This window comes from Salvelinus fontinalis, chromosome 38 (genome assembly GCF_029448725.1).
Source record: "Salvelinus fontinalis isolate EN_2023a chromosome 38, ASM2944872v1, whole genome shotgun sequence".
Taxonomy (NCBI): domain Eukaryota; kingdom Metazoa; phylum Chordata; class Actinopteri; order Salmoniformes; family Salmonidae; genus Salvelinus; species Salvelinus fontinalis.
This window is the reverse complement of record NC_074702.1, coordinates 23,743,589-23,755,073: the sequence shown is the minus strand read 5'-3', so window position 1 is coordinate 23,755,073 and position 11,485 is coordinate 23,743,589. Positions and strand designations below refer to the sequence as shown.

Here is an 11,485-nt window from a genome sequence, read left to right as displayed (position 1 = left end):
AGGGCCTTGGTCAGAACCCGATGGTCACTCTGACAGAGCTCTAGAGTTTGTCTGTGGAGATGGGAGAACCTTCCAGAAGGACAACCATCTCTGCAGCACTCCACCAATCAGGCCTTTATGGTCGAGTGGCCAGACAGAAGCCACTCCTCAATTGAAGGGACATTACAGCCCGTTTGCCAAAAGGCCCTTAACGACTCTGACAATGAGAAACAGTAATACCTTATTTACGTAAGTATTCAGACCCTTTGCTTTGAGACTCGAAATTGAGCTCAGGTGCATCCTGTTTCCATTGATCATCCTTGATGTTTCTACAACTTGATTGGCGTCCACCGGTGGTTAATTCAATTAATTGGACATGATTTGGAAAGGCACACACCTGCCTATATAAGGTCCCACAGTTGACAGTGAATGTCAGAGCAAAGACCAAGCCATGAGGTCGAAGGAATTGTCCGTAGAGCTCAGACAGGATTGTCGATGCACAGATATGGGGAAGGGTACCAAAAAAATTATGCAGCATTGAAGGTCCACAAGAACAGTGCCCTCCATTATTCTTACATGGAAGACGTTTGGAACCATCAAGGCTCTTCCTAGAGCTGGCCGCCCGGCCAAACTGAACAATCAAGGGGAGAAGAGCCTTGGTCAGGGATGTGAACAAGAACCCAAAGGTCACTCTGACAGAACTCTAGAGTTCCTCTGTTGAGATGGGAGAACCTTCCAGAAGTATAACCATCTGTGCAGCACTCCCAACAATCAGGCCTTTGTGGTAGAGTGGCCAGATGGAAGCCACTCCTTAGTAAAAGGCACATGACAGCCCACTTGGAGTTTGCCAAAAGGCACCTAAAGACCCATAAGAAACCAGATTCTCTGGTCTGATGAAACCAAGATTGAACTCTTTGGCCTGAATGCCAAGTGTCACATCTGGAGGAAACCTGGCACCATCCATACGGTTAAGCATGGTGGTGGCAGCATTATGCTGTGGGGATGTTTTTCAGCGGCAGGGAATGGGACACTAGTCAGGATCAAGGCAAAGATGAACAGATCAAAGTACAGAGTTCCTGAATGAAAACCTGTTCAAGAGCACTCTGGACCTCAGACTGGGGCAAAGGTTCACCTTCCAACAGGACAACGACCCTAAGCACACAACCAAGACAACGCAGGACTGGCTGCAGGACAAGTCTCAATGTCCTTGAGTGGCCCAGAAAGAGACTGGACTTGAGCCCTATCGAACATCTCTGGAGACCTGAAAATAGCTGTGCAGCAACGCTCACCATTCAACCTGACAGAACTTGAGAGGATCTGCAAAGAATAGGGAAAAACTCCAAATACAGGTGTGTTAAGCTTGTAGCGTCATACCCAACAAGACTCGAGGCTGTAGTCATTGCCAAAGGTTCTTCAACAAAGTACTGAGTAAAGGGTCTGAATACTAATCTAAATGTAATATTTTAAAATGACAAATTAGCAAATATTTCTAAAAACCTGTTTTTGTAGATTGATTAAACTGTTTGTTTTCCTCAATTTTAGAACAATGCTAACGTAACAAAATGTGCAAAAGGTCAAGGCGTCTGAATACTTTCAAAAGGCACTGTATAAATAGGGGTGTACTGTGTATACATATTACAAATAGAAAAGGCTTTATAGAAGGTCTCATTTTAATATATAGTTTTCAAATGACTGGCATGCTTCTGAGCAGCAATCCAGTCAACCAGGAGGCAAAACAATGTTCAGGACATGTTCTGGAATAATAAAGCATGACTAAGTGGAGGAGGATAAATATAGAGTATAAAAGAAAAGCAAGACAGGAAAATAGACTCACTGGTAGAAAGAAACATGATCATTTGACCATTGAAATACAGTACTATACATCTATCTATATATATATACACACACACACAATTTCCTTAGAGATCTAACAGCCTAGCTTCTATACATCTCATCTTGTATATCTCTTGGTCCAAACTTCAACGTAGGATGTCTGCTCCTGTATACATGGTGATTTAACAGCTAACCACTAGTTAGCTTACAAAGCGCATCATACTGTGACACTTTCTGTATTTTGAAAGTTCTATGTTGAAAACTTGATGGCTGACATGCAAACATTGTGGATCTGTATCAACAGTGGACTAACGAAACAAATTACAAATGACTGTTTGAGTGGAATTTGCACAAACAGAATGAACGGAATTGCTTAGAACTGCAGACCGATCCGTTTCTATGACTGCTGTGATTAAGACTGCAGTGTCACCATCAAGAAACCTACTCCGTTCCTGAGAAATGACAGCTGGGCTGTTTCTTAATGGTAAGTGCCATACATGTATGACCAATCTCACTGTCAAGAAAAAGAGTTTCATTAATTAGATCTCATAAGAGTAACATAACATGGAAATAAAACTCTCCTGCCTCTGAACTTTATGTCCAGCTGAATGTTGGTCTGTTAGCAGTAAGAACAGATGTAAAATGAAACACAGAACGCAACAACAAAAAGTACTGACTCGTGACTGCAGCTATAAGACTTGACAGAAAAGACATAACTACCAGATCTGAAAGTCAACCACTAGACAGTGACGGCCTCGTAGTGAGAGAACAGATAAGTGTAAGCATTACAACACTCACTCCACATAGCTTTCTGTGAGGGCAAGTAGGGTTTCTGCCATACTGCTTATACCAATTCAGTTCTTATCAATCTATGATTGCACATTAAGTGTCCAACATGGGGCTGAGCACATCTCTCCACATCCTTTCACTACTCCTCAGTCTCCCTCTTTGGGGGATCGCCATAAAATTCTTCTTTATAAAAGAAACGTAGATAAATTGTACAAGTATTTACACAGGGAGGAGAGGGATAACAAGGCATTTGTGTTGGGGGTCTTGAGAGTTGGTCCGATGCGGTTTCTGTCTGAACATTCCGAGAGGACCACTTTCTCCTCCATAGCTTTTGTAAGTTATGATTGACGCTTCTGCGCCGTTTATTTGTTAGCTTTTGAAACTATGAAGATGCCCAGTGAAAGCAGATATGCAATTTGTTGACACCACAACACAGTAAAGACTTGGATATACATTATCCTGAATGGTCATTTCATAGGGAACTGTCAGAGGCTCTCTCGTATTGTTATATTACCAACATTTCGAGAATAAAGGCTCTAACATGGCAGCCGTTCTTAAACCTGGCTGAACTCTCATTATGTTTCTGGTCTTCAGTATCCTTAGTGACCTTCACGCGTCCTCCACCCTGCACACAAATCCCACCATCATCATTCATCTTGGAGTGTTCGTGCTGGGGTGCCTTTCGAGGGAGGGGCACTCTTTCCCCTCCCTTGACTGTCCTAGGAGACTTCGTCCTGGGGCTGCCGCATGTCCCTGAGCTCGACGGGGGTTCCCTCCCTCTCCCATTGTCTCATCAACCCGAGTCTGATTCACTGGTGTCAGAGGAGGAGGATGACGAGGAGGAGGAAGAGTCTGAGCTGGAGCTGCTGCCGCTGAGGCGGGAGGGCTGGGCGTGAGGCTCCACACCACTGAGCTTCTCCGCTGCAAGAGAGAGACAAAGGGGGTAATAGGATTAGCATTTATCTCAATGCTAAATGCTACATGTGCAACAGCAGTTCCGTTTGTCTGTGTGCACGTGGCTCTCACCCTTGGGTTTCTGGGGTTTCTTGCCAGAGTTGAGCTGTCCGCTGACGTCCTGCAGCCTCCTCTCCAGCTCACTCTTCTTCTCCAGGGCCAGTTCCTCTCTGGACTTGCCGGGGCCCCCTTTCTTCACTGTTACACACAGACAGGAAGACCGGTTCAAAGTTACATACTCAGCCCACACACATATCCAAACATTCCATAGTGAAAGACTGGTTCCTTTTGTATGGTATTAGTCAACCAGAGCGCTAGCATGTAGCATTTTATCACCACAGCACCAACTTGTAGCACCAGTCCTTTGTAGCATAGCAAGGCATTAGCAAGTGTCTGCAGTGACGCATTCCCATTCACACCATACTAGCTAACCACAGCTAGCATTAGCTATCGCTATTCGTTCCCCCTCACCATAGGGCTTACGGGGCTTCTTCCTCAGGCACATCATGACGTAGCGCTCCAGCTCGCGCAGCGTCGACGGCTTGAGCGTCTCAAAGTCTATCTCGATCTCCTCGGGGTTGGTGTCGCGCAGCGAGGGCTCACGGGACTGGATGATGTGGACGACGCGGCCCAGTTTTTCGCCGGGCAGCTTGTTGATGTCCAGGCTCAGCTGTCGCTTCTCGTCGTACGACATGGGAGACGTCTCCTCCTCCTCCTCGGAGTCATAGTGGGGCAGCATGGAGAAGGCAGGCGGGGCGTAGTAGGGCATGGTAGCAGCCTGGGACTTCTTGGTGTTTCTAGGGAGAGGGAAGCTGTTAGAGGCCGTGGAGTAGTACTAGAGAAATTGTATGCAAACTTTTCCAGCACAGAGCTTATTTTTTTTCACGCCCGAACTTGTGGGGACCCAATTATACATTTGTTGTAATCATTTCTCGTGACACCCACCCCAAATATAATGACAACCTACATTGACACATTTACATCAAAAAATCACCTTCAACTCATTACATTTCCATCTCTTATCAAAATGAACTTGATATACTGCCCCATACAATAATCTGTACTCTGCAACCCCACTGCAGTTTCTAGAGATACAAATGCAGGTGAAGTTGGAAATTGGATTGTGATGAAAGAGAGGAAGTATAAAATGGTGTAAGAAACTTTAAAAAAGCGAAGTGAGGAAACAGAAAAGGTGGAAAGAGGAAGCAATGTGAAAGTCTACAAAATGAGAGACGGAAACAAGCAAGGTAGGAGAAATAGAGGACATGGATGACCGATGGAAAAGTTGAGTAAAAGCAAAGAGAAAGGTCATGTTTGAGGTCAGTGTGTGCTTACTTGCTGCCCTTCTTGCCGGGGCCCCTCTTGCCCTGTGAGGAGGCGGGAGCTGAGCTCCTGCTACTGGATTTACTCTTCGGAGTCTTCCCCGGCTTGGCCGTCGGCATCTCCCAGTCCTCACCCCCTACCGCCGCGCTGGGCCGTCCTCGGCTTCGCTTCTCCGGCTTCTTCTTCTTCTTTTTCTCCTTCTTGTCTTTCCTCTCCCTCTTCTTCTTGTTCTTGACAATTGGGCCCTGTGAGAGGGCTGCCAGCTGCTCGTGTACGGCTCGGAGCTGTGACCGGGGGGCAGACCAGAGGTGGAGTGTTCAACTGGACAAATACACTTCACTTATATGGCTAGATCATGAAGGAATACTGTGATATTGTATTTAACTAGGCAAGTCAGTTAAGAACAAAATTCTTATTTACAATGACGGCCTACCATAGAGTGTAACAGTGAGAAAATACATGTTTGAACACAGAGAGTACTTGTCTAAACATGTACACCAAATGAGTGAAAGTATGCATACTAGCATGGATTTGTCTGAATATTAGAAAAACCTGTGTTGGAGAGAAGTCTAAAACTCTTGATGCAGTCTATGCTTGTGATGTGTAGATGAAAGCTGGCCTGTGTTAGATGTGTGGTACAGTGTGTTGGGTGTGTTGTACAGTGTGTTGGGTGTGTGGTACAGTGTGTTGGGTGTGTGGTACAGTGTGTTGGGTGTGTGGTACAGTGTGTTGGGTGTGTGGTACAGTGTGTTGGGTGTGTGGTACAGTGTGTTGGGTGTGTGGTACAGTGTGTTGGGTGTGTGTGGTGCAGTGTGTTCGATGAACGAGGGGGTTGAGTCTACCTGTGTACACACCTGGTCCTGTAACTCGGCCAGGCGGTGTGCTCGCTCCTCCTCGCTGTCCGAGCTGCTCTCGCTCTCGCTGCTGGGCTCGCTCTCTGACGAGGAGGAGGACGACGAGGAAGAAGACGAGGAGTCGCCGCCGTGAACGTGAGTGCCCATGCCGCCACCCATGCCACGGGACTTGGGAGGAGCCTGCTGGAGGGGCTCGTCTGGCATCTTGGCGAAGCGGAACTCAAACACGTCCTGGATGGACAGATGAACAAAACGGAGTGAGAGCTTGTTTTTTTACTCCATTGTGGATCATGTCCCTTTTGTTTTGTTACACAATAATAGCAGTTATCACAAGAAACAAAGTTGTAGGGACAGAACAGAAATGGAGACCAAAACTATTTATAGATTAGTCATTAAGAAGACTTATCCAGTGACTTGCAGTCATTGCGTTCTGCCAAGGTAGACTACCACATATCAGTCATTGCAAGTAAAACCCCCTGAGCATGCAGTGGACAGAGGTCAAGCAACAAAGGTGAACTATGGGTTCCAGGGTGAATTGTGGTGACAGAACCGAGCTCACCTGCAGCTTGCGGGCCATGCCCACTACGTCATGGTCGGGGGGGTTGTACTTGTAGCAGTTGGAGAACATGAGTCGGACGTCAGCGGAAAACTGCTGCGAATCCCTGTACTCCCGACTGTCCATCCTCCTCTGAGAGAAGGATAGGAGAGAAAAGACTGTTTTAAACTCCAACAGATAAAGGAGAGGACTCCAGATAGGGATAAGCCTCCTTAGTTTCATACTGTGACAGATATCCACGCAAAACAAATCTGAGAAGATAGGAGGTAATAATCCATGAACTGTGTATTTCAGCCACATTCAGTTTTCATTGAGTCAAGGCAGTGTGACATCTCCATCTTGCAAGCTGACCTTGATGTTGCTGAGGTCCATGGGGCACTTGATGATGTCGTGGTAGTCGTGCAGGCCCAGGGCCGAGGCGTCCACGGGCTTGTAGAAGGGCCAGGCGTAGGCTGCGTGTTTCTTGGACAGCAGATCCTTCAGCACGCTGCTACAGTAACGCAGCTGTTGACTCAGCTTGGCCCGCCGTGGCGCCTTGGGCTGCACAGAGTCCGGCAGGTCTTTCTTGGGGGGCTTGATGGGGCGTCCACTGCCACCGCGCCGAGCCAGGGTCTTCCCGCCTCCGGCCATCATGGGCTGGGGCAGAACGGGGCCTCCTGGGCCCATGGGTCCTCTAACCAGGCTGGGAGGGGGGTCCATGTCCCCCAGGGAGGTGAGGGAGAGGGTGGAAGGGTCATGGCTCAGGCCTTGCCCGTGGCCTCCTTTCCCCAGGCCCACCATTCGACCCCCTCCTACGGCCAGGGGCATGGTCATCATGGTGGAGGGAGTGGTGGTGTCCGCCTTCCGCTTCACTCCTTTCTTCTGCACAGGGAGAGTGAAGAGTTATAGTATGGTATTCTGTAGCCAATACACAGTGTGAAGGCAGCAGCGACAAGTGTGTAGCATCAATACAATGTACAGTACTATAGCACGTTCCTATTCAGGTCTTAGCATCTTCAGTGAAGTGTGGTGAGGTACCTTGGCGGTGGGCAGTGTGGGGGGCAGGCTCAGCAGCTGTGTGGGGGGCAGACTCTTGGGCAGCATGGTCTGGGGGGGGGTGTCTGAGTCACCCGTGTCAGAGGAGGAGTATGCTGACTGGGACACCGCAGGGACCTGGTGAGCTTTCGACGCTGAAAGATGGGCATCGAAAAATCAGGCCCAAAAATACACCCATAGTGATAATACTACCAAGAATATTATGGCCAAAGATGTACAGTGCACTACACGTTAAACAGGTTGTTCCAACTCATCTTTAACCAAACATACACAGTACATACACCAACTCGTCGTTGAACATTGCTCTTGCCTGCTTTTCCCCACCACAATCTCCAGAGTGACTCACCGTTGGACTTGCGGCCTCCTTTGCCAGGCTTGCCCGGTTTGCCCCTGGGGGCAGGAGGGGGCAGCTCAATCTCCTCCTGGGGCATCTGGGCCACCTTCTGCAGGAACACCTTCTCCAGGGACTGGGCCATCAGCACGATGTCATCTGTGGGCTGGGAGAGAAGAGGCCACATGCACTTTATAATCAACATCCAGTTAACACAGAAACATCTACAGTTGCTGTGAATATGGAAGGGCCTTGTGATAAATTAAATATACTAGGTCTGTTGTCATTGATGCATTAGCCTGACCTACACATGTAAATATTATGGCCATACCTTGTTGTAGATGTAGCAGTTGGTGAACATGGTGTTGAAGTCCTGCATGCACTCACTGGCGCTGCGGTAGTAGTTGTTCTCCAGCCGCTTCTTGATGGTTCCCATGTCCATGGGCTGCTTGATGATCTTGTGATAATCCTAGAACAAGAAAGAACGGAATAAAGAAAGAGTAATGACTGTTGAAAGGTGGTGTGACGAGGATGTAAACTATGTACAAACGCTCATAGGTGTAGGCCTACATGGTGGTGGGTTGTAAAAGCTTGCAACCCTTATGGCTCTCTAGTACCACTGTTGGTGACCACTAATCTCTACACTTGTTTATAAACAAACAGTGTAACTCACTGGGAGGTTGAGTCTGAAGGCATCCACTGGCTCATGGAAGGGCCAGGCAAAATGGTGCCTCCACAGGGACTTGATCATAGCCTTCTGGAGGAACTGCAGCTGGTTGGTCATGCAGCCCTGGCGGCCGGGGTCCCTGACGGGGGGCTGGATCGGGGGAGGGGGCGGCGCGTGCGGCAGCTGGGGGCTCTCGAAGCCTTCATACAGCAGCGAGGGCTTCCGCATGCGCTTGCCTGGGCCCGAGGCATGGTGCTCCATCCCGCCGCCAGACAGCCCCACCACCCCCAGAGAGCTGCTGACCAGGAGAGAGGAACAGAGGGTGGGAGAGGTTGAAGTAGTGGGATAGACAGAAGGGGATGCATGAGGGGAGAAATACATTTGCAGAAAACTCATTCATATGCTAAAATTATCCCTCAGCTCTGGCATTTAAAAAGTAGTAAGCTACAATGTGCTTGATCTTTGCGATACTTCATCATTGCCCTACAGTCAGTGTCAATACAGTCAACTAATTGTGCATTGTAAGCCAACCTTCATGACGACAAACTTTTAGGTGCAGGCTACACAATTCAAGCAGCAAAGCATTAGGAAGGAACCCTTCGCCAACACAGGCCCTTTGCCATCTGCTCCCTCACCAATGCAATGAGGATTCTATCAATAGGCTGCCACTTTTGGCACAGCCCAGGCAACCCAGATCACTGGACGGGAAATCCCTTGGGCAGCATTGAGGGCATTTAAACCTGCATTCAGTGATAGAATAGTGACAACATGCAGGTTTCTCCCTCTATTCGCTTCCATCTTTTGCACTGTGTGGACCAGATTGACGATTTTATCCCAGTCGCCTAGGGCTCACAACACTCACATGCCATCCCACTTGACACACAAAGGGAGGCAAAGCTCATGAGCTGATTTTCCATCTCAGGACTTATACACACCCCAACACGGCCTTGTTAAGTTAAACGTTTGAAGAAAAGAGAAAGAGCTACAAAGTATCTGGCAATGCATTAATAATATTATTCTTTAATAACCCGGGCAAAAGACTGATAGTATTGTAACGACCCTGGGTTTATAAGCGCGGATATCGACTCTGCCGCTTGAGCATGCTGTAATGAAACAGGCAGGGAGCAGATCTTGAACCCTCGACCTTCTAGCGCGCTGGACTTTGGGCTATTGATTGTGCCGCAAAAGCATGCTCGAGCGGCAGAGTCGATATCCACGCTTATAAACCCAGTGTCATTACACTACTCCCTCCTTCCAAAGAGCGCGTTCTCGCGCTAGCTTGCGACTCCACGTCTTATTAGAAAGCGCTTACATGCCAAGCTTACACACAGTCGTGGATGCAAGGTTCGATCCCACTTCTGACACCAATGTAATGAAACAGGCAGGGAGCAGGTCTCTAACCCTCGACTTTCTAGCCCGAAGTCCAGCATGATATCGACTGTGCAAAAGCATGCTCAAGCGGCAGTCGATGTCTGCGCTTATAAACCCAGGGTCGTTACACTACTCCCTCCTTTCAAAGAGCGCGTCCTCGCGCTAGCTTGCAACTCTACGTCTTATAGGAACGCGCTCACTGGCCAAGCACACGCACTGTCGTGGATGCAAGGTCCGATCACATCTAACACCAATGGAATGAAACAGGCAGGGAGCAGGCCTCGAACACTCTACCTTCTAGCCAGAAGTCCAGTACACTATCGACTGTGCCCCAAAAGCCTGCTCAAGTGGCAGAGTCGATACCACACTGGATTTCGGGCTAGAAGGTCGAGGGTTCGAGACCTGCTCCCTGCCTGTTTCATTACATTGGTGTCAGAAGTGGGATCGGACCTTGCATCCACGACAGTGCGCATGCTTGGCAAGTAGAGTCGCAAGCTAGCGCTCTTTGAAAGGAGGGAGTAGTGTAACTACCCTGGGCTTATAAGCAGTCGATAGCGCGCTGGACTTCGGGCTAGAAGGTCGAGGGTTCGAGGCAGGCTCCCTGCCATTTTCATTACAGTATGTTGACCAGTTTACTGCTCTCTCTATGAGTATTTGTTATACTTAGCCTAATCTCACAAGTATTTTGAATTCACTTTGATTTGTGGGTGTTAACCGGTAATAGGCAATAATCAAATGCATTAGCTAGTTAGATTGTGATATGCTTTCATTCTTAACTGTGGCAATCATTTCAGCCGGCAGAGAGGCGAGGCTTCCGCGCTTATTTATAGTCATTGCGTGGGGTCAGTGTCGCCGCCCCGCCTTTTTTGAGTGTGTGTAAACACACCGACGCCAAAACAGACCCTCAGGATCGTCAGTCAAAACCGTCGAACTCCTGTGACTTAAACCCTTACACAACTATCCAATTAGCTTCTCATGTTATTAGCTTGTTTATGTGAGACAGCATTTGTGGAAACGCTAACTTAGCTGGCTAACTTGCAACCATCGCATCGTTTGTAAACAACTGAATCCAGCTAGCTACCAAGCTAGTTAGCCAGGACGCTAACGTTTGCTGGCGAACATCAGAAAGTAAACAACCGGGTTAGAGCAACTGAATAAACTACAAATAAATTGCACATCTGCAGCCCTAGCTCGGTTTATTTCTCGGACATTAAGATTTATAGTAAGATTTATAGCAGGAAAATGGCGGTGGCGCAGTGCCGCTCAATGAAGCGTTTCATCACCACAGCCAATTTTAAACAATCCCCCAGCACTAAGTTATTGAGTAGGCTGACTCACACAAGTCAATATCAACCTCACTGTATGGTTAACTATCTAAGGGGGTGTTAGGAATAAAAAACATCTCTATATTTACATCTTATTAGCCAACGGAATATTTTCATTGGTTTGTGTCAGAGTTGAGAAAAGAATAGTTAGCGAGCTGGTGCACCGACAGTGAATACTAGCTAACTAGGTTTAGCCATTCAGTCCCGATTCGTGTTAATTTTAAAGCCTGCAAAATCAGCTCCACTCTGAGGCTGATGGTACAATGTTCCTAAAGGTACCTGTCAAGGGGCGGGTTAACGGCCGTTTCCATCAGGATGGATCCGGATTCTTTTAATGTTCCAATTTTTTTCCACTGTTATGTTTCCACTACATAAACGCCGAACAGTTCTACAATGAAATGGCGCCGAAAAGCTACCGCCTGCCGCTTTATAAACATATCACGTGGCGTTTCCGTGCAATTCCTGTCG

General features: G+C 47.9%; 1 protein-coding gene across 4 annotated transcripts; it reads right to left on the bottom strand.

Moving 5' to 3' along the window:
* Positions 1-1,631: 1,631 nt before the first annotated feature.
* LOC129837222 (bromodomain-containing protein 2-like) lies at positions 1,632-11,427 on the bottom strand. Of its 4 annotated transcripts, none has more exons than XM_055903210.1 (12): positions 11,297-11,427; positions 8,328-8,619; positions 7,986-8,123; positions 7,670-7,820; positions 7,306-7,457; positions 6,640-7,149; positions 6,292-6,420; positions 5,721-5,963; positions 4,891-5,162; positions 4,027-4,352; positions 3,628-3,753; positions 1,632-3,522 (listed from the first exon to the last, which is right to left on the bottom strand). In XM_055903210.1, exons 1-12 carry the CDS (start codon positions 11,326-11,328, stop codon positions 3,395-3,397), a joined length of 2,499 nt encoding a protein of 832 aa, XP_055759185.1. In that variant the 5' UTR covers positions 11,329-11,427; the 3' UTR covers positions 1,632-3,394. The 4 variants fall into 4 exon arrangements, with proteins under 4 accessions (XP_055759185.1, XP_055759187.1, XP_055759186.1 ...); XM_055903212.1 differs by having other exon boundaries at positions 5,733-5,963; XM_055903211.1 differs by having other exon boundaries at positions 8,328-8,616.
* Between the last annotated feature and the right edge of the window lie 58 nt (positions 11,428-11,485).